Here is a 22,716-nt window from a genome sequence, read left to right on the forward strand (position 1 = left end):
GGTACAGGGTTCAGAACAGAGAATAAAAACCAGGTTTTTAAAGAATATTCATATAATTTTTAGCATAGCGCTACTTTATCTCATGGGTACTGGTTACGAGGTTGATAACGGGTGATAACGATTGGGTGATAAACTCCTGATGCTATTCTGTCGATTCGCCCCAATGAACCAAATGAGCAAAGGAGCGATCTTCAGGATTAAATATTAGCCGTAAAATGGTGAGAATTTTCAAAATTTAATAGTAGTATTTAGTAATCGTATTATCAACAACTTGTATTTTAACATAGCTCGTTGCCGAACTACTGAATAAGCATGTCCCCTCAATCGATGACATCCAAGTAGATTCTTCTGTCTATTTCAATGAGAACATAACATGTGATGCATTTAAACAAACAGAAGTTTACAGAACAAAAGGCGAAATCGGAGCATTCAACGGCACGCAACGAGAATGCATCCTTCAATAGCAGTTTCAACAAAGATTGGATAGAAGCATCTGCAATACGTTGTGAAAAATCAGATTCTGATTTCATACTGATTGACGATAATGAAGATTTGAAATTGATGTTGCCTAAATCAAATTTGCCGTTAGAAGGGAAACTGTTTTTGGTGTTCGAGAAGAATCTCGAGGAGCTCACGAAATATTGCAACACATGTGGTAGCCCAATTTCAACAATTAATAGAAGATTACAACTGGGAACACAAGTTACATATTTCTTCACCTGCCTATCGGGTTGTAAAACGAAATGGAGCTCGCAGCCGAAGATTAGTGCAACAAAGGGTAAGTTTCGTCTTTTGTATTTATGCAATGTTTAACAATTGGCGATCATTGAGCTCACGCTTTTATTTATTTAGGCGTTGGAAATCTTCTTGTTATCGCAGCTGGCGAAATGGCAGCTATTCCATTTTCTAAGCTGAAGTGCTTTGCGTTTATTCTAAGCATGCCGTTTATTGAAACGACAACATACTACAGGTTGGGAGGTAAATGCTCATTTTTGTTTTGGTGAATATTTGCCATGTTTTCCACTTAAAGTACTAATATTTGACATATTAAATTTAAGGAGATTACATTTTCCCAGAGATATACAAAGCGTGGGATAAACACCAACAACAGCTGCTAACAGAAGCTAGATTAAATGAATTAAATAAACTTACAGCTATCTATTGTCGGCCAGTGTGATAGCCCTGGCCACAATGCTACATATCGCACTGTGTCGGCAATGGATGTTGCGACTAACAAGATTCTAGTCTACCAAATTGTCGACGTTAAGCAAGCGGCTAATTCGCAGGGTGATAATAAAATTTGTTACATTACACAATAAAGTAAATACTTGACGTATCAAATAAAATTTATTTATTTATTTAAAATTTATGCAATATAGGAATGGAGAAATCAGGTTTCATTCGCACAGTCGATAATTTACGCGAGAATCATAAAGTTGAAATAAAATTGATATTAACAGATCGCCACATACAGATTCGAAAGATGATGCGAGACAATCCAAAGTATCAATCCATTAAGCATCAATTTGATCCATGGCACATTTTAAAAAATATCCTAAAAAAGTTGATAAATGTTTCAAAAGGGTTCGTTCTACTTCTTCAACCACTCTGAGGCGGCATTTTCACGGCGCTGTTTTACCGTTGTATTAAAACCAACAAATAGACAAAAAACGAATCCAACGTTGACAAAACGTCGTTTGATTAAATCAGAAAAAAATTAAAATATTTTATTCTGCCTGGGTTTTGAAAAACTTGGTAAATCGGCACCCGCAATCATAAACCATATGGAATGGAGCATAAGTACGTGTAATGGCAATCCAAAAGAATTGATAGAGAGGTTGGCAGAAATTTATTTTTATCACGCAAATAACACAGGAGGACATATTCATTGGTTCCCTCCGAACTTGTAGGTTTTTATCCGTCGTTCACCCCGTTGCTAACTAACATTCTTTTCCTGGTTTATGTTACACCAAGTGTGAGCATCCACCTTACACGAAAGACGGATCCAAAGAAAAAGATTGGATCAAGCCTGGAAGTCATGCACACAAATGTCTCATCAAGATTCTTCGCCAAGCACAATTGGTTAAGGATATGCACCAAATGAATGAGAATATGTCTACAGCTGGTCTGGAGATATTCCATTCATTAAAGATCCGTTTTTTGCCGAAGAGTATCTTCTTTGAAAAAGATAAAATATTTGCAGCAACAGCTTTGGACATAATGGATCACAATCTCAATGTGGATAAAAAACAGGTATCTAAATAGCCTTAACCAGCCCTAATTTCTAATGAAAATATTTTAGTTACTTCGTCCGTATTATAGACCACGTGTCGCAAGAAGAACGCTGAAGGTGATTATGTTCCGAAATATCACGTGTAAGGTATTCGAAGGCCACGAAGCGCTTCACTGCATTGAAAGTAAAGGTCGACAAATCGTATAACTTTATGCGAAGAATTGCCGAAGCTTCGTATTTCAGAGCTGTAGATTCGGAAAGACGAAATAAAACGGACACAGATTCCAGAAAGAGAGAGTTGTGTGTGGCACCAGAGGAAAGACCGTCTCGAGAAGAAACAATTGAAAACTCCCGCCTAAAATAAATTCAATTACTTTTTGTACTTTCTATATATTATGCTCACTCGAAATATTTTGTAAACACTCGGCATCCACCTCGAGAACATGCACGTGTACTCCTACTGTATATTTTTAATTTTACGTAGTGGTGGAGACAGACATTACTACTCATTTTCATCATTGATTAATTTCTAGCTCAAGAATTTCATCAGCGTTTTAAGTTTCGCAGGGGGTAAAGAAATGCTATTATATTTTCACATAATCGGGTTTTTACGCATTACTAGATGACGTCATTCAGTCCCAGATTGCCAAAGTTATCATTATCGGAACTCGAGATGGCGACAGGCTGCACACTTCTTTATATCAAATATTCTTAAACTTTTGATGGCAATATAGCATATAGGTAATATTTGAGCTAAATAAATGTTTTTCTTAAATACTGTATTAATATAAGTCGATTTAGGCAAACTTTTTTGTGGCGAGAGGTATGCTTTAATGCTTTGTAATAAAACATTTTTTTTCTATTTTTAAGTTAAATTCTGCTCATATAGAAATATCAGATCTTTTTAATTTGTAATTTGTATAATATTTACAGTTTAACTAGGTTAAAACAAGAAACAAGGAAAGGTTATATTAAGTGCAGATTTTCAGGAATACAGGACATACAGGACAATTAATCAAAATACAGGACAATACAAGACACTTTTGACAAATACAGGGCGTGTGGGAGACCTGCCTTTACTTCCTTCACATTATCGACTTTACCGCAACTTTCTGTTGCACTGTGGTATCACATGATTTTAAATCGCTACACTGTGGTATCACGTGATTTTAAAATGCCACACTGTGGTATCACATAATTTTAAAACGCCACAGTGGTATCACGTGATTTTTAAACGCCAAAGATGTTATTCTTATAAAAAACAAACATAAACAACCTCGTACTCTCACAACTTACGAAAAGTGAAATATAAAGAGGGCGTTGAGGAAAAAAAGAAGCTTATCGTATAAAACCTTTTTGGTAATTTCATTTCAAAAGGAAAATATATACAAGATTATCTCAACCGTGAAATCATTACATCAACTAAGCCAGCAAAATAAGTTTTGCACAGACCGAGAGCATTTCTAAACTATACAATGTTATATCGTCCGAATATAAATTTACAATAAAGTTCTGTTTTCTAATAAAAGCCGTTGGTGCGTGCAGTTTTAAAAAACAACTGCTAAAAGAACTCATCCTTTGCTGTTCCTAGAACAGAAAGTAATGACAGAGGGTACGAGGTTGATAACATTCAGTTTTTGCACTGACACAATCTAATCAATCATCAAGATTGATGATTGAAGATGCAATCTCCCAATAAGCACTCACAAACACACACGCTTTGCTAACCACTCTCCTCCGCTACGTCACACTATCACTTCAGTATAGCACACGAGAGACACGGCGGAGGAGAATGTGTAGTTACTACAATAAATACTACCATTGTTTACACGAGAGTTAAAACTTTAAAATTTTCTTAGGAGGGATACAAAATCAATTTTTAAAAAATACTAAATTAATATTTATAATGTCTTAAATTCGAAAAGTAGGGCACAATATATATATATTTATATGCCAAATACATTTGTAACTCCACTCACAGTAATGTACAGTCATAGATCAAAATCGAGGACAGGGGTGAAACTTAACATTAAGAAAAAAACAAAAAGTTCAAAACATGTTTTTCTTGAGCTCATGATTGACTAATAAGTTTCGCGATTCTTTGGCCTCTAGCATTGTTTTCTACGATTAAAGAAGGCAATCTCACAATAGCTTCGCTATTTTATCAGGTTACTTGAAAATAAGAAAAAACCCGTCAAAATTGCAAATAAGACAACTAAAATATAAAAGTTAGCTCAACTAAAAATAAATCCACAAAAACAACAGAGTTTGACAGAATTTTAAAATCTGTTTTCTATTTTTATTATTAAGTATTTAATTTTATTACTTTTTAATTTCTCTTCATTTACTTTTTTCCAGAAGGAAAAAAAAGAAAAGGATTTCAGGGTAAAAATTTAACAATGGGTAAAGTTCCCCTCGTACTATTCAATTGTATTCATCTATCATACAAAGATATTCAGTTATCTACAAAATAAACCGTCGCGCAACAAGTGGAGTTCGTTAAAATAAATATAGCCAATAAGGTTAGCACCGTAACATAAATAACGTTGGAAAATTGAATACATTAAGCTGGTACACCCGAAATGTACCGACATCAAGACAAATGTACCGACATTAAGACAAAAAGTTTTAAGCAAGTTTTCGTTTTTTCTGTCTGGTTTAAAGCGAGTTATTCACCATACACCAAGTAACGTTGTGTTACGTCGTAAGGGCGCGGAGTATCTCCTGAGTTGTTAGACTAGTTCGTGCATGTACAGGTAAACACGAGCGTCGGCTGCCGGTTGCCGGGTCAACGTTTAGCCAAGATAACATATCAAAACGTTCAAGTATAAACCTGAATAAGTAAGACAAGCAAATTAATTGCACAGGTTTTCCATTATGCAATAACAAAGTCAAAATAAAAAGAACGATTTTCGTGTTTTAAAGGAAAGATATATTATGCAGAAACTTGGAACTACTGAAGTCTTACTTCATAACTTCCAAATAATTTTTGCTATCCAGTGGATGTCCATTTTTCATTGACTGTTGATTAGATGTCATGTGAACATGTAACTCAGACTATGAGGGACAAAATAAGAAGAAGTCAATATTGCAGCAATATATACAGTGAATATGTTTTTATATTACAAATGTATATTAACATGCACCAATCAGAAAACAACGAAGTATGCTTAAACAAACAAACAAATAAACAAACAAACACAACAAACAATATCCAGTGACTAATTTGCAAGTTTCAACTTCGAGCATAAAATTTGATAAAATACGATTTATTTCATTTTTGTGCCACGGAGACATGAAGCAACTTTTTCTGGCGATAGTAACAAATTTACACTATCGCCTAAAAATGTTAACTTGTGTTATCAGGCTAGCTACTCGTTGCTTACAGCATTTTTTGGTTACTCGCAGCATGTTTTTTTTTCAGTAACAAGATACAAAATCAAATGTATTTGATTAACAAAAAATAACCTGTTGCTAAAAAAATTCTTTGTGTCGTGTCTTAAGAAATGAAAGGATTACAAAGGCAGGTTTATATTCCTAGGTTCTAACTAATTAAAACAACAAACAGCAAACTATATTCCAAAAACATCGGGTAATTTTATAATATAAAAAAAAGCAAGATATATGGAACGAAAAAACAAGATACATACCTTTATCACTTGAGGTCTACCGTTACTGTCAGTATCTGCTTCCACAGCTGTGCCAGACAACAAAAAACCAATGGCAAGTCGACCTTTGTATTCACTTGAGTCAGAAACTTGTACATTTTTTGTTGGCGATGCCATAAACATTTGCTTGTTAGGAATAGGTTGAAAAGGGGACAGTGAAGGCATCGGCGCATTGGCTTGATACGGAGGCGACAAAAGCTTCGTGATTTCGCTTGGCGGTGACGTCTGAAAGATGGACGCATCCGATGGTGAAGGAAACATAGGTAGCATCCCATGGAGGGTATCACGATCTGGATCATCATCAAAAGAGGTGTTTATCAATGAGGAGTTCTCATATCCATGAAAATTCGAGTTTTTCGAAGGTGCACGTGTCGAATGCAATTTAGGGGATGTCATGACAAAAACTCTGCTTTTTATAGTATCTAAATTGCGTTGTCTTTTAAGAGGTAACAGTTTAATATCACTCTGAAGATTTATCGTGCACAGTGAGATGCTTTTCACGGTGGCTTGACCTGTTCTTCTTTGATTAGCCGCACAAGGTGCACATACATCTACGGGAGGTGACATTGGTCGACTGTTTGGCGTGCAAGGAACAGCTGCTTGAATTTCTTTTTGTATTAACGTCTGTAGTTCTAAATACAAAAAATTAGTTTGTAAGAACAACAAAACGATAAAACAAACAGGAAAGCATATAAAAACAAAAGCCAGGAATCAGCAAAGAAATATCTGTTCATCTACCTCGCAGTTCCATGTGGCCAACATCACCAAGTTTACTCAGTACAACTCTCCACGAACTAACACTGTATGATATCACACCAGTTATAAACTCCCATAGTTTTCTTAAAGCTATACTCCAAATCGAAGATTTTTTGCTTCTTCTAGAAAGAAAAAAAACTGTTAGGGAAACAGTTTGCTACGTTTGTAAAAAATAATAATTAGACATTGTACAGATTAGGTTCGCATTGCATTGAATACATGGCAGTAGTTTTTGTTAAAAAAAGAAAGATGCTGCCATTCGTTAGCAATCTAAAAAAACTGAGGCGCAAAATTCCCAATGACCGGCTAACAGATTTATTTGTGGAAAAATCCGTAAAAAAACTTTTACAGATTAAAAGTAGTATTTCCCTTGCTTAATATAGTAACAGTTGCAAAAAAATAAGTTACGATTACGGAATACACCATTTCCTTTGACTTTTTCAGTTTTATCCTGAGAAAAAAATAAACTATCTACATCGTTCATGATAACCATTGAGACAAGATTCCCAGCCTCAAGTGCATAATGTTATCGAATGGCCACCTAATGTTCTATAAACGTACTCAAGGTTAGGGAAACTCCTAATCAAATTTAGTATGTATACCTTTTCGGGTAAGTTATCTTTATCAAACTTGTTTCGTGAAGTTCGCCTGCTTGATCAGTACACGTCACAATCAACCACTGCTCGTCAGTGGAGATACCATAGCAACAAAATAGAGTATTGACATTACTTTCTTTGAGTTGAAGTGCTGAATTTGCAACACTGGAGTGAGTTTGGTTTTTCAGATATTCTGTTGGTATTGATAAAATGAAAGGTGGAAGATAAACATATGGCGGTAAGTTATTCTCAACCTAAAACAAAGAAATGACAATATTATATGATAAAAAAACGTCAAAAACAATAAGGAGGTAAGCATTTGAAGAGTTAACACTGGGACTGATTTCCGCAACACTATAAACATCCAAATAATCAAATACATGGCTATTTACGCTATTTATTTCCCCAGCAGTAAATTTGATGAGATAAATAACTTCAACAAAAACGAAAATATTTTATTTATAACAAAAAAAATGAATAAATAAATAAAAAAAAATAACAGACATAAACAAAAGACAGTTTCAGAAAAACTTTTATCCAGGAGTTTTCTCATTTTTTCAACTTTTATATTTTACCTCCAGAATTTTTAAGGAGTTTACAGGAGTAATGACTACCATGTCAAATATGTCAAATTCCTACTCGATGTGCAAATAATGTTCTATAAAAGCACATATAACGCGTTACAAGAATTTTTTTTCCACGCAGCTAACATACCTGTCTTCTTCGGACTAAATTATCTCTATAATTACAAACTCCAAATCCCGTCATGCACTTGTCAGTTTTTTTAATCCATGTCATAGGATTGCCACGACATCTGGAATATACACTCAGTGCAAGCTCTTTCAATTCAGAATTGTGCGTGCCACTATTATTTGAGCTTGTGTTGAGATTAAGTTGCAATATTTGTTCTAACGGAATCACCTGCAGATAAATATTATAGGAAAGATAGAAACATTAAAATGAAATAACTAAAAAAAGAAAATAGAAAAAGATAATTCAGAAAATATGCATGCACATGAATTTACACACACGGAAAGAAACACGGAAAGAAAAATGATCAACATTAATGCAAGAGTTTTACATAAATGAAAAGTAGCAGATGTGCAATTCTTGGAAGCAATCTGTAGTTTTTAGTTGGCGATACAATACTCAGCATATTTACCAAAATACAAAATGTCAAAATACAAACAGTAGTCTAACGATGAAATATTTTGTTTTGGTGATTGAATATTTTGTCCAAAATCAGACAAGCTAATTTTAAAACCCAAATCGATCCGACTTAATTTTAGGTAAAGTTTCCAATAGTCTCTTTTGTCATCCAAAAAAGAAACGTTACCTGCAAAAGGATGTTATCTTTCAGTTTATCAAAGTTCGGACTCATTTCCACAAAGCATTTCAACAAGCCCACATATGACCATAACTTTGAAACGTTCTCTTCTTGCGATTCTTGATGGAAGGGATCCACCATGTATATTACCAACGTAGGTGGGCACTCTTTTGTGGTGTCAACAGGAGTTTCGTCATACACTGTGGCAGTACCAGTGTTTCCAACAGAGGAACTATTTAAAAATAAAAAAATCATTTAATATTATTTCACAAAGGTATGACATTTGACGTAATTTTAAAAAAGTTTGAAAAAAATATCCTATCACTTCTTCTCAAAGTCAACAATCCAGGCAAAAAAGGGCCTCATATATTTAAACATGTCCATAATTAAAAAAGTATTTTCATGGAGTGTTAACTTACATGTTTTGGGAACTATATGAAGAACCTGCTGCTGTTGCTGGAGAGGAGGGATTTTGTTGCTTTAATGCAGAAGAAATAGCAGCTGATGAAGCACTTCGTTCAATTTCTGATTTACTAGTGTACAACGTTGAATCCAGAATTAATGATGCCAAATATGGTCCTATAAAACCATCATTAACAGTTGGTAAGGTAACAAATCAGATGTCTACACACTGCATAAACACCTGCAAACGGAAAAAATACAAAACAAAGAAATTACCAAGCTGATGTTTACAGAATTGAGCAACGACTTTTAACTTTGCCATCAATTTTGAGTCATTTTGACTGAACCAATCGCTAACTGATGACGCAGAAACCTTCTGAACTGATTTTTGCGTAATTCGAAGTAATCCATCGCGAAGATCTTTTACGATTGGCCAATGTGTACCAAGATTTAAGGACTGCAGTAAATATTAAAAAAGCGTCTCAATAACCATTACAAAATAATAGAGAAACATTGTGAAAAAGAACTGAATTATTGAGTAACAAAGTGATCTCTATCGTTGCTGTTGTTGTTCATTTGCATAAAATGATAAAAACTGTGCTTTGAAAATTAGATAACAAAAAATCAGATACTTTTGTCAGAAAAAAGAGAATTGTATAAGAAACACACTAAAACATTACGTAAAAATGTTACAATTGTTACAATGATTAAATAAAACGTTTGCTAATTCGCGATTTATTTTTACAAATTTGTGACCACGGTCTAACATAATTCGTTAATTTACTTTCTGCATTAAATTGAAGATAAATCTCCTTCAGGGAATGTGCTAACAGTTAGGTTTACAAGTTACAGGCTAGTCTTGAAATAATAATGAAATTAATTTTCACCTCATAGACACAATTAAGTTCTTTGAAGAATTGCTTTGTACTATTAACTATAAATTCACTCTCTGGTAGCGCAACAATATAAGCAATATTTCGTCGTCCTCCATATGGTTCCAAGTGAAGAGACTGCCAATGCTTAACTGCCACAGGAGATGTGGCAAGCATGTCGCCATCATAATTAAACAACAATCCATTAGCTGATAACGCGGACTGCGAGTTGTTTTTGTTACATAAATCAGTCAATTTTTTAAATGAAAGTGGACCATTAACTTTTGGATCATCCCATACAGATTTTTTAACAGGGCCATGTAAAGCTTTTTCAAGACGACGTTGTAATTCTTTTAGTATCGTGTTACTTTGTTGGGTTAAATTACTAGTCATTTCACTTTCCTTTGGTTGTTTGGTATAATACTTTGTAACAATACCATGTAAATATTTGGTGGCCAGTGGTGTTGAAATATTTTTCAGCAACAACTCTATGTCATTTGGTAACAAAAGGAACTTTGCTTCCTCTACTTTGTTCAATGCTTTACTTGAAGTTTTTTGTTTGAAACAACTTAGAGGTTGCAAAACAGAATCTTCAGGAAATAAGGTAGAGGTAGCGTCATCAACAGCAGTTTTTTTCCACGTCACATTTTGGTATGCCTTGAATAACATGTAAGTCTTTTCTTGAAAAAGCGAAGCTAATGACGTGTTGGCTGCAGTCCAATTTATACACGAGTCTGCAATTGTTAAGTTTATAATCAAAGCTTGATAATCCTGCATGGTAATAGGTATTGTGGAAGAGCTGGGAGTAGCTAGCTCTGAAATTTGTCTCTGCAGTAATGCTGACGGTGATGGAATGGTAAGTTTAAGTTTTGAATTATTTTGATTTATTTCTTGTGCATCATCAGAACTTGATGAAACTCTGTTTCCACTTGGTCTACGTGAAAGTATTGGTGGGTGATGGTTGGTGTCCCAGCTTGGAGTATATTTAACCTGGTTAATTCGACCAAAGTCAACTTTTCTTTGAGGTAAAACAATTGGTGCATATGCTGAAGGAATTGTTTGAACTTGAAATTTTGGTAGAATAAATGTTGGAACCATTCCCTAAAACGTAAAGAAGATTCCACAAAATACTTCACTTGTAATGACATACCAACGTTTCTTCAATTGATACAAATTTAAATGTGCTAGTTATCAGATCATACATATTTAAAGTATATTCAACAGCTGAATATATACAAGTTTTACACAATTAGAAATGTTTTACTCACACAGAAAGCCACATAAAGGAATAGTGGTTACTTATAAAATTTCAAAAAATTAGTTGGTGGCCCGTGGAAAAATCCAGCTTGTTTTTTTATACCACATTGTGTGCGTCTCACTACTTGCGGACAATATTGCGTGATAGACAGACAGGCAGACGTATACAGGTATTATAATATAGATATGTACCTTTAGTGACGGCTTTTCAATCTCCATTTGTTCACTTTCTGCAGCTGGAGTATGCTGTGATGTATCAGGTGATACAAGAGACACACTGTTCACATGAGCAGGATGATGGTCACTATGAGTAATTGTTATTGGTGATGTTGTATTTTTTGGAGGAGAAGGAGGCGTTGGAAACATTTGTGCAAGATCCTGAACAGTCAGTCCAGTCGCAGTTGTGGTTGTTAGATTAGATGTAGTGAGTTGAGGACCAGAGTCTGCCAATCCAGAAGTAATAAGAGGTTCACTGACTGCAGGAATCTAAAATTTAAAAAAGAAATAAAGGTCACACAAAAAATAAACAAAAATAAGGACAGCAAACACTTTTCAAAGTGCTTTTTCAAAAAATCTTCAAATCTGTAAGACTTTTTATCAACAATATGTTGACATTGAAACTAATTTCTGATCACCTGCTTTTTTAATGTTGATGGAATACGTTTAATATGGGACCAAATTTGGATATGTTAAAGTTGAGTACTTACGACCAGTAATGATTAGTAGGCATTATGTCAGTACTTGGCTGTGTTATAATGCCAATTAAAATTTAATAAACAAACAAACAAAAAATTTCAGCCTTTAAATTTAGTTATATGTTCACCAGTCAGCTTTCGTGCAGCATACTGACATGAATTAGAAAGGCTTATTCTAAGATCAGTTTTATTATTAAAATTAATATGACTGATGGTAAATAAAAAGGCAAGAAAAATAAATATTAGACCTTTTTCAATGAAATGTCATCATCGTCATCATCAGGATTATCAAACATATGGTCCAAGTCATCAAAGTTTGGCATTAGCTCTTTTGTAGTCATAATACTTACAGACGAAGTTGATTTATAAGGTGGCGAAGGAGGTGGTTTGGTTGTACTTAGATTCTTACTACTAATACGAGTGCGTTTTCTTGGCCTACCAGGCCCAGAATGTGTGGGTGATTCGCTTCTTGGAGAAGTGATGGGACTATCACGTTTTCGCAAATTTACACTACTTCTTCGTCGAGTGTTTGGCAAAAATATATCATCATCGGATATTTGTCCAACTCCTTCTGATGGAGAAAGTACAGAGCTACGCCTTCCTCGAGGTCGTCCTGGACCTCTTTTTGGGGGGTCACTCGGTTCTGATTTTATCTTTTTAAACCCGACATCTTCAAAACCAAATACAGGATCAACATGTTTCTTTATCCTATAAAGATTTAAATAAAAACAAATTAACAAAAACAACAAGTATTTTGACTACGTCACAAAACTGTAGCCTCTATGCACACCTCTATAACATTCGGGATGACTTCACAACATGACCATTAGAGTCGCTGCCCACCATGACAAGATCACTGTCTCTAAATCTTGATGTGACTGCAACTCATAAAACTTATTTTCATCTTCCTCCCTGTGGAGAATTATACTGACATAAAAGTTACAATTCTATTACCTATCAAATCCTTGCCCTCCTACTACAAATCTAAATGAAGTTGCTTTCCACTTTCGACTGCCTGAACAAAAAACATATCAACAGCTCTACGCTCTAACATGTCAACTACCTCACCTGGTCTAACTCTCAGTGAATCAAAATTTACACTAGCCATCATCAACCTAAAGTTATCTACCTTGTGATGAGATAGCTGGGTAACAGTCTGACGATGCTTACACCCGACATCTGTCCTACCATGCATAACACCTTCACTCCTCAAAGTTTTAGTCCTGTTTAAGCAGTTTGTCTCACCAGCTGTTCTCAGGGCCATTTAATAAAGGGTTTTGGCATTGTTTTACAGCTGGATGCCCTTCCTAACATCAACTGTTCACAGACTGGGTGTTTTTTAAAGTGACACCATCACTATGTGGCATTTCATGGGACTTCCACAATTGCCCCTCAGGTATTGTTCAACCCCTTTCTTGTCTCTCAAGAGACCTTCACCATGGAAAAGATATTGCAAATACAAAACTACTTTTATAAAAAAGAATTTTAAAATATAGCGTTTAAAAATAAAAATAAATGTAACATACCCTGAGCCTGGCAACTGCTCAATTTTCAATTCGTTAGGTTCGTCTAAAAATACAGGTGTTAAGGCTCCATACTCTGACTTCACAAGAATAGCATCTTGGGCAGTTTCACATATAGTTTCCCTGAATCTTGGTTCTATATTATTTCCAGGAAGTTGTGGTCTTTCCATATTTAGTTTTTCTGGTAATTTATAAACAAACATCTTTTTCTTGACACTGAATTTTACAGAGTCTCTAGAAAGAGTTGTTTTTTCGCGCATAGAAAGTGCTGGAGCAACTAAATTATTGGGAATAGACGAGTACAATTTTCCATTGTCATTATTTTGCAATGATGCTATGTTTTCTTTCTTTTCTGTCACGAATGGTGTACATTTTTGATCTTCACTTCCCGTTGATGTGTGAGTGCCAAACGGTTTCGTGGATCCACTAGGTAAAGGTGTTACTCTACCACTCAAGGATGGTGTTAACTTTCCAGTTGGTTTTCCAGTTTTCAGTACCCGTTGATGAAATGATGAATATGAAGCACTTTGAGAAACCTTTTTAACTTTAGCAGTTGATGGAAGATTTGCATTTGAAGCCTGATTGTGGTTAAACGTGTTGCTAAATGGATTGCCTGTAGTGGAACTTTTCACACTACAAAACGAATATAATGAAAAAATTATCACTTAAGTTTACTTATACCTAACTGGTTCTACAAACAGTAAACATAGCACGAAAAAATTTCTGCATACAACATCTGAAAATTATCTCTAAAAACGAAAACTTATGCTGCCTTTTTATGAAACATTTATTGTCTTCCTGTTGAATACAACTTACGTACCGAGTTGTGTTACTGTTTGACGAACATCCACAAGCTGAGTGGTAACAGTTTTCTTTGAAATCCCATAACTGAGTTGATGGTAAATGGAGTTCTTCTTTTTGTTTAATGTTTTCCCATGCTTTGTTGACAACTTTCGTGGAAAGGATTCTTTTTGATGTCTTTGTGATAGCTTCATTAAAACTACTTGTCTTTGTCGTGCTCCCTAAAGGGTAAAATAAACAAAGACTAAGAGAAAGGATATCATTTTGCAATGCAACAAAACATTACCTGTTTAAGATTTAGAGAAAACATAATACAGCACCTAATGGGCAATGACTGCTAAAGTTCATGCAACGAAAACAACACATTTTTTTGTCATGAGCCTAACATAAAGTATATAACAACCAAAACTCTGAGCAAATGAACAATCAATATTTACATGGAGCTTTAACTGGATCATTTAAAACTAGTTTACATTACTTAAGGGTAAATTAAATTGGTAATTTTTAACTAGCATTAAACTGGCAATTTTTATTTAATTTATATGTCGTTTTTCTCGCCAGTGGTTAAATTAAACATTTTTCTTTTGTAAAAAGAAGCATTTTTATAAAGGTATTGTTGCATTAATTAAAACAGACCCTAACATTGATGCAGAATTACCATTATTTTTTCAGAGAAAATAATTGTCTGTAGAAAACTTTTGTTTCATTTTGTAGTGAGAGTGCATCTGTTTTGGCTATACCTATCAGTAATAACTAAAACAGACCTTACATAATACGTAATAGGGTCACATGTCGGAAAAAAAACATTAGTTAGTTTGAAAAATTTTAACAAAGAAGGCTGTAATAGCAGTGGGAAGTATGAGTAAGTATAACAAATATGTAAAAGGCTATATCTAGAGTCACACAAAGTTTTAACAAAAAGTGGATATATCAATAGGAATTTTCTAATGCAAATCTTCTTCGGAAAAACATGGTGTTAAATATTCTTTGTTTATCTTAGCAAAACGAGTAATGATTTTTAAAAAAAGGAAATTACCGTTTGTTAATGTAAGAGGTACCAAAACTAAATGTGCAGGGTATAACATCTTTACTTCACCAAGATTAACTTCGACAACCCCACAACAGGTATGTGACTTCAGTGAAGAATCATAATCTTTCTTGCTAATTGGAAAAAACTTCTTCCATTCTTCAATTATTTTTACAGCTCGTGCATCTGTATCTGGCAAACTGTTACCAGTAAGGTGAGCATCGAGACCATAAGGAGCCAGTAGAACTAAAAACAAAGAGAGTATAAAAGTGAAAGTGAAAACAGACTAAACAATTGTGTATGCTGATTAATAGAACTATGTCATCATTTTTTTACATTGAATTTTTCCATTAATATGACGCGTATAAAATAAAAAAAACTAATTACTTTGCTATGTAAAAAGTAAAATTTAATTTTGATTTTCTTATATGTGCTGACTAGGAAACTTCTATAGTCCAGTCGCTTAATTCAATTATACCCCTGACCCGTTAAGTATAAAATGGCCTAATTCACTACATTAGATATATAATATGTTCATATTTGAAAATGTTAATTTTGCAACCTATTCCAGAATCAAAAATGGGGCTTTTTTAGGCCATTCTATACGTAATGAAATCCCTCACAACATTAATCCTTGCCAACTAAAGCAAAGCTGCAATACCTTTTGATTCTTTGTTTGAAACATACACAGAAGTTTTCTGCCCATCTTCAGGACAAAGATTTCGTATAGCATTCTTTTCTTCCACATCAACTGCTGCAACAACAGTACTCTCACCATGTATAAAAAGTGAAAAACTGAATGCGAGAGCTCTAAAACATAAATAATTTACCTTTAACCTTTCCATACAACAACCTTTAAATTTTCTAATAAAATTAGGAGTGCTTGATGAAACAGTTTATGAGGATAAAAACTCATAAAAAAAACTGTTTAAAAGTGCTTTTTCACGCTTCGTATTCCTTCTTCAACGTCAAAACCATGCCCTTGTAACTTAACGCTGTGGCAAATACTCTTTTAATTTGCCATTGGCTTTGATCAAAAAGAAAAGTAATAACCTGGCAGGTGTATTTGATTTATCAACATCAATAACTGGTTTTGTAAACCATTTCCCAAGTCGAACAAAATCGCTATTTAAAAGGTTTCTAAAAAACAACATATATAGTAATAAAATTGTGTAAGATTGTGTAATGTTAGAAAATCTTTATTTCACACCAGTGTAGTCTATACACTCACTTTTCAATGATGTTGTAAATTGATTTAAAAAACAAGTCAAGGTTTTCTGGCGAAATTCCATCTTCATAGCTTCCAGTTTCAACTTCTATAACAAAATTAAGAATGTGTTGTTTATTGTCATACCCACAAATAATCGAGAACAAAATAAGTAAAGTAACGTAATCACTGTTTAACATGCTGCTAGATATAAAAAAAGTTTTGCAATGAAATATGACAACACTTAGGCTTTGTAAGAATGCATGTACAGTAAAGTCTGGATGTAATCTACCGTGGACGTGAGACTCGCATGAATATTTACACAAAACAATGACATTGATAGCTTTTGTTTTTTTAAGAAAATGCGTCGCAGCGACTCACTGGTAAACAATGACCCCACGCGATTGATTGTTTAATCACAATAGGTTGCAAGATCAATTTTAGCAATCTAATTTGCGCGAACTCTTTTGAAATTTTTAATTGCATTAATTAAGCGTTTTTTAGATCGCATTTTAAAAGTTTATAAACGTAAAGCGGCGATAGAAATGTTTTTTTAGATCGCATTTTAAAAGTTTAAAAACGAATAGTGGCGATAGAATTGTTTTTTAGATCGCATTTTAAAAGTTTAAAAACGAAAAGCGTCGATAGAAATGTTTTTTTTAGATCGCTTTTTAAAAGTTTAAAAAGGAATAGCGGCATTAGAAAGGTTTTTTAAGATCGCTTTTTAAAAGTATAAAATCGAAAAGCGGATAGAAATGTTTTTTAAGATCACATTTTAAAAGTTTAAAAACGAAAAGCGGCATTTAATAGTTGTGAACGATGCTTCTCGTATGTTTCTTAAATTAAACGAGCTGGAATCTTTAAATCAACAATACATTCTCACCCAATGTATTATAAAACTTCACAAAAGATTTTTATTATTTAATTACTTCACGCTAATACTTAAAGGAATAGCTTATTAATACATTTACACAATGCACCTTGCTATTAAAAGAAATATAATAGCTCCGATATTTCTTCGCGAGCGCATTGTTTTTTAACACGCAAATATAAACTCACAAAACCCTTAAGGGATTTAATTATAACAAAAGACAAATGACTGCCGTCCTCCATGAAAAGGTGAGATATTAGCGTGTACGCGGTAGATTACATTCAGACTGTACTGTATATGCTTTTCAATCCTATTTTATTTATAAAATTCTACTTTCCTGATTCCAGGATCAGATTTAAGATTTAAAATATATGAAGTAAAAAAAATCTATTAAAATATAATATTAAAATGTTTGTAACATTACAAAGAAACAATTATGCTATCTATTTTTGTTGTTTTAACAATTTTTATATATAAAAAGCAATGTTATTTCCTCAACTGACAGGGAAAGAAACAAGTCACTATCTAACAAATTATCATTCTTATTAGTTCTCTTGTACTTAAACAACTGTATGTTGCATACCTTGCAGCTGTGGTCCCGGTACATCTTTTAACACAGGTTCTTCGCCATACCAAAAAATGATCAGCTCCTTGGCACAATTAAATAGACGGTTATCAATCTCTTGAATCGGGACACCAGGCTGTGGTATCCTTTGCCATACACAAAATACATCTGTCTTTAAAGCAATGGTATATGCTGTAAGAATAGGATCATCAGATGTGCTGGCGCTATTCAGACATTTGCAAGTGTACTTTTTCCATTTCAATCCACGGGTATCAGTCTATACAAAAAAATAATAGGGATTAAGTACAGAGCAACCCAACTTTAAGCTGAGGCAGTTAGTTATCAACATTTCTATGTCATCTTTGATTTCAACTTTTCCTGACATCTAAAAGCAAACATACTTCAAAACACCAAGAACAAATAGAAACTAAACAAGTCCATGACATATCAACTACAAAATGAAAAAAAATCCATATTCTATAAGAGTAATAGAATAATCTATTACTTTGTTAAAAGTTAAAAAAATGTGGGCTATTTCAAACACTTCTTTTAACTTGGACCAGAAAATATATATCTTTATTTATCAAAAACTTCAAACAGAATGTAAAAATTCGCTCTAGAACTTAAATGCAATTTTGGAAAAATTTCAACTTTCCGATGAAATTTTGTTTCTTTTATGAAAAACTGTATCTGTATATGTACCAAGTTTGATTCAATTTGGACTAGTCTATCACAAGTTATTAAGGGAGAGGGGGAGGAGGGGGGGGGGGGTATTGCCCTGTACTTGATCCCTTATGTATATTCCAAACAATCATAGTTGATATTTTGTGATTGTTAACACAATTTAAACACCAACATCACACCATTACATTAAAAAAGCCCTTAAGCCTTTCATTTTATAAAATGCCTAAGTCTATTTATTTTCAGAAAGTCAAAAAAAAATTTTGTTTAGTTGAAAGCCCTCTTCAACTTTTTACTCTCTATGCTGTGTTTTTGATTAGTTATGTTTAATAAATTTATTTTGAGTTGATTTAACTCATTTTGTACATTATATATATTAACCAGGGACTAAAAAAGGATAAATGGACTTACTATTTAATAATAACTTTTTAAAAAATATTTAACAGTACTAAGGTATTTTGTAAGTAAGTGGGCCCAAGAAGTCTGTTAAGTTTACATTAAGGTAAGTTTGTGCAGGTAAAATTTATTAAAATGTTTTATGAACTTATTTGAATATTATTAAAATGGACTTAGGCCATTATGAGATGCAGTTTAAATGGACTGAGGCCTTTTCACGAATTAGGCCTTTTTAAAACATAAAGATGATAATGTAAACGGACGTCGGCCCAGAGACCTAAATTGCTCATGAAGTTAGGCCTTTCAAAATTAAACAATGATATTTGGGTAAACTTAAGACCAGTTTTGAGGACTTTTATGACATCAAACCTGAACTTTAAGCATATGAAAGAAAGCAATCAGCCCACAGATTGAAAATAAAGTAATAATCTAAATTGTCACAAATTAGGACTTAAAACTAAGGGGTACCTGGACTTGGATTATTTAAAAAAAATATGAGGGTGCAACTTTCAAGTCTTAAAATTCAAACAAAAGTTTTTTCATATATTATTGTTAATGCACACAATTATAGATAACAATAGAAACATGAAAAATACATGTGCAACAATAGAAACATAAGTTTCTTTATGTAAACATGACTTCATTAGCGACATCATATGGGTGTACATGCAACATTACATTCGGGCGGTACTATATTTTTCATATCTATATATATCTAATAATTTCCTATTTCTGAGTCAGTATACTGCACGTTGATGAAGGACAATGTGTAAGATAAAATTAACCAAGAAACTTGTTCTTGGTGTAGATTAAGGGGATTCAACGAGGTGGCTTGAAATATCAATTGTGAAAAAAAAAAACACTAGAAAAGGCCATTTATGATTGTTAATTCTTAACTTTGATCCTCTGTAATTAAATAGATGCTTAACATTATTTGACTTTGCCCTATGATGGGACAAGGATCTCATAAAACATCACCTTCTAAACTATATCATGAAATAAAATGATAGCCTTCAACAATAATACAATCATTGATATCTTCTTTATAAGCCTTTTTGATATGCATGTTGCTTAGTTAATTTCAATAAGGTTCACAAGACGGTTCTTAAATGTGACAATGTACAAAACAAATAAAGGTGAAGACTATCAGTGTAGAATGTTGGGAGCTAAAAAAGGGTCAGAGTAAAAAAGGCAAAGGCGTTTTGCTTCTGGGTTTTCTCTGGAAATATGATAGTAGGAAAGTTGTGCAAAGATTGTACTCAGAACTTGTATCCCTTATGTACTACAGGAGTGTGATTACTACTTAATTGGCTGCAGAAAAAATATAATCTCATCACTGATTTTGCTTTTTTTGAAAAGGAAGAATTGTTTTTATCAAAAGTTGTGAAATTCCACCCCACCTCCAAAAATAAACAGCTGGGTCATTCTTGTTTAAGCATTTTAAAACATTAAATATCTAATATATTTCATAAAGCGATGTTACAAAATTGCATTAAATGCAAAAATGTGTTTTTCTTTTACACTTGTTTGTCACATTCTCAGTCTGCGTGTAAAACATAACTGGCATTATGTAAACAAATTTGCCGTTATAAATGCAGAATTGAGAAAAGGTGAATTATGGAATTATTATCCACAGCAGATATATTTTTGATACAAACATCTGCATTCAAGGGCACCCTTTAAATAAAATTTGTTTTCTTCTCATAGCTACCACATTTTTTAGAATTACTACAACATTTACCATTTGCAGAATGTCTGCTATTATGCTTTTCATCAAATTTATGTGCAGGATATACAGTATGGCCCCATTTCCTGCCGTTATAAAACAGTCTCTCAAAAGAAAGGCATGTTCGGCGCAAGCAGTTCTTGTTTTTCAGAATTAGCTTGACTCTACCTAAAAATAAACTTTGAAATAGACTGGCCCAGGCTTACCGCCTAAATTATATTGCCTGTTGGTATTTGGGATTATAAACAACACATGCCACCATGTAATGGATGAGGACTTTTTTGCCGTTAAGCCGCATACGCTGTAAAAAGGGCAGGTGTTTTCTGCGTTTTGAAAAAAAATCAAGTATTCGCCTAATAAAACGCGCATAGACCTGTAAAAAGCGCCTTCTTCTAGCTTTCTTCCGCATGGTATGTTACAAGGAATTGCATTCGGGAAATGTTCTTGGCAAGGTCTGGAAAGTACAGGCGGTTTTGGAGGACAACCACCAATTTAATTCGAGAAGTCCCTCGAACTCTGTATATGTTGGCGTTTGTGGCTTATCTGACCCTCTTCCCTTACACAAAATGAGGGTTTTTATTTTCAAAATAGGCTTTTTTGGGTGAACACTTAAATTTGTTTTGATACACCAAACTTGTTTAAAAACACTGCACTTTTGACAACATATGCAGCTTATCTGTACCTTCATATTGCTGAGGAAAGAACTTATAAAAGGAAATCTTGTTGCTGCATAACATCACTAACTGGAGACCTGCCTTAACATAATTATATAAAAATACTGGATCAAGAAAAAAACAACTAATAGCTAACTACTAGTAAAAAAAGTCTTCTTCAAAGCTAGCTATAGCTAACTATTTTTGTTGGCTAGAGCTAGTTGTATAGCAAATGTTTTTTTTAAAAACATGTTTATGAGTTCCTTAAAAAAAGAGAACTTGCAACGCCTAGGATAATAAAATTGTTTGGTTCCTGCTGATATATTACACAGAAATATGTGTAAAATGGCATTAGTACCCCGAATAACGTACATCACAATAGTGTGATAGCTAAGTCGCTTACCAAGGAGAAAACGTTGGTTGTACATTCAGCTAGGAAATCTTCATTATTGAACGTCGAAAAGTTATTCATAGTAACACATATTTTACTGAGTCACGAAATGTGACTATACCATAACAATTTATATATTTAGTAATACACCTAAAAGTAAAATAAACTTCTTCTAAAAATTTCTTGTTGTCGAGAAAAGAAAATGGCTGCTTTCCCTTCTCAGCGCGGTACCCAAATTCGTTACCAGACTCTTTTGCTATTTCTAAAAATTCCCCGAGACAGATTTGCCGGTTTCAGAAGATCGAAGTTGCATAATTGGATGGCGTATTATGATCACGTGTATTGTTTGGCATATTGTTATCGTGTCTGGATTAACAACGCTGTAAACAATAACATATTCTTTTATTTCTAAACATAAATTCCCCCGAAACGTTTTTACAAAAGGGAAGATTGTTTTCTGGGAAGTTGGAGGAAGGTTACCCAGAAGTTTTTTACCAAATAATAAATATTAAACAATACGAAGTATGGCGCGACAACATACATTTCATCAACCACAAAGGTTCTATTCGTAACATAAGTATTCAAATTTTTTGAAATATCTTATTACGTAATTTGACTGACATTGTACACCAAATAATTTTTTATACAATTTTTTCCTGGAACGTTTAAAAGTGAAACATACAAGATACAGAATACTCTGTTGTTTTTATTTATCCAATCCAAGTTTGTTAAAAACCTTTTTATACTTTTTGATGCACGCTTGCTTTATAAACTCAACTCTCGGCGCCAACTGATTGCGGAAGGAATCTCTTTTTGTCAACCATAACAGCAGCAAAAAAGACCCTGAATACTCTACTGTATGTTGTAAGAGTTTATTTTGGCGAAAGTGTATGTCAAGTTAAAAGCTAGAAAGCACTCTAGCTTTCCACAATGTCCTCAATTATGGGCAATTCAGCATGGATGGAACCTAAAATTTGGGATAGATTGGGGCATAGTCAGCAAAAAATATTGTAAGGGCATAAACTTAAAGTTTATTTTTCTTTGACGCTGCGACCTTTTCTCGGACATC

The 22,716-nt window shown here is 33.6% G+C and overlaps 1 protein-coding gene across 1 annotated transcript; it reads right to left on the reverse strand.

Annotated features, from left to right (window-relative positions):
• Positions 1-3,571: 3,571 nt before the first annotated feature.
• Positions 3,572-21,881, reverse strand: LOC130623276 (mediator of RNA polymerase II transcription subunit 13-like). Its single transcript, XM_057438746.1, has 20 exons — positions 21,660-21,881; positions 17,819-18,077; positions 16,389-16,473; positions 16,211-16,297; positions 15,819-15,967; positions 15,167-15,403; positions 14,150-14,351; positions 13,333-13,962; positions 12,055-12,514; positions 11,304-11,597; positions 9,870-10,955; positions 9,259-9,439; positions 9,000-9,159; positions 8,590-8,812; positions 7,968-8,174; positions 7,260-7,507; positions 6,640-6,779; positions 5,884-6,533; positions 5,202-5,290; positions 3,572-5,066 (listed from the first exon to the last, which is right to left on the reverse strand). Exons 1-20 carry the CDS (start codon positions 21,726-21,728, stop codon positions 4,931-4,933), a joined length of 5,592 nt encoding a protein of 1,863 aa, XP_057294729.1. The 5' UTR covers positions 21,729-21,881; the 3' UTR covers positions 3,572-4,930.
• Between the last annotated feature and the right edge of the window lie 835 nt (positions 21,882-22,716).

Source organism: Hydractinia symbiolongicarpus, chromosome 13, assembly GCF_029227915.1.
Source record: "Hydractinia symbiolongicarpus strain clone_291-10 chromosome 13, HSymV2.1, whole genome shotgun sequence".
Classification (NCBI taxonomy): Eukaryota; Metazoa; Cnidaria; class Hydrozoa; order Anthoathecata; family Hydractiniidae; genus Hydractinia; species Hydractinia symbiolongicarpus.

Bases quoted from the DNA above. Each gene is read 5' to 3' on its own strand.
- LOC130623276 (XM_057438746.1), bottom strand. From the start codon at position 21,728: ATGAATAACTTTTCGACGTTCAATAATGAAGATTTCCTAGCTGAATGT. The intron at 14,352-15,166 runs GTAATTTCCTTT...TTTACCCTTTAG, and splicing joins ACCTCTTACATTAACAAACG to GGAGCACGACAAAGACAAGT. The intron at 11,598-12,054 runs GTCTAATATTTA...TTTAAATTTTAG, and splicing joins ATGACATTTCATTGAAAAAG to ATTCCTGCAGTCAGTGAACC.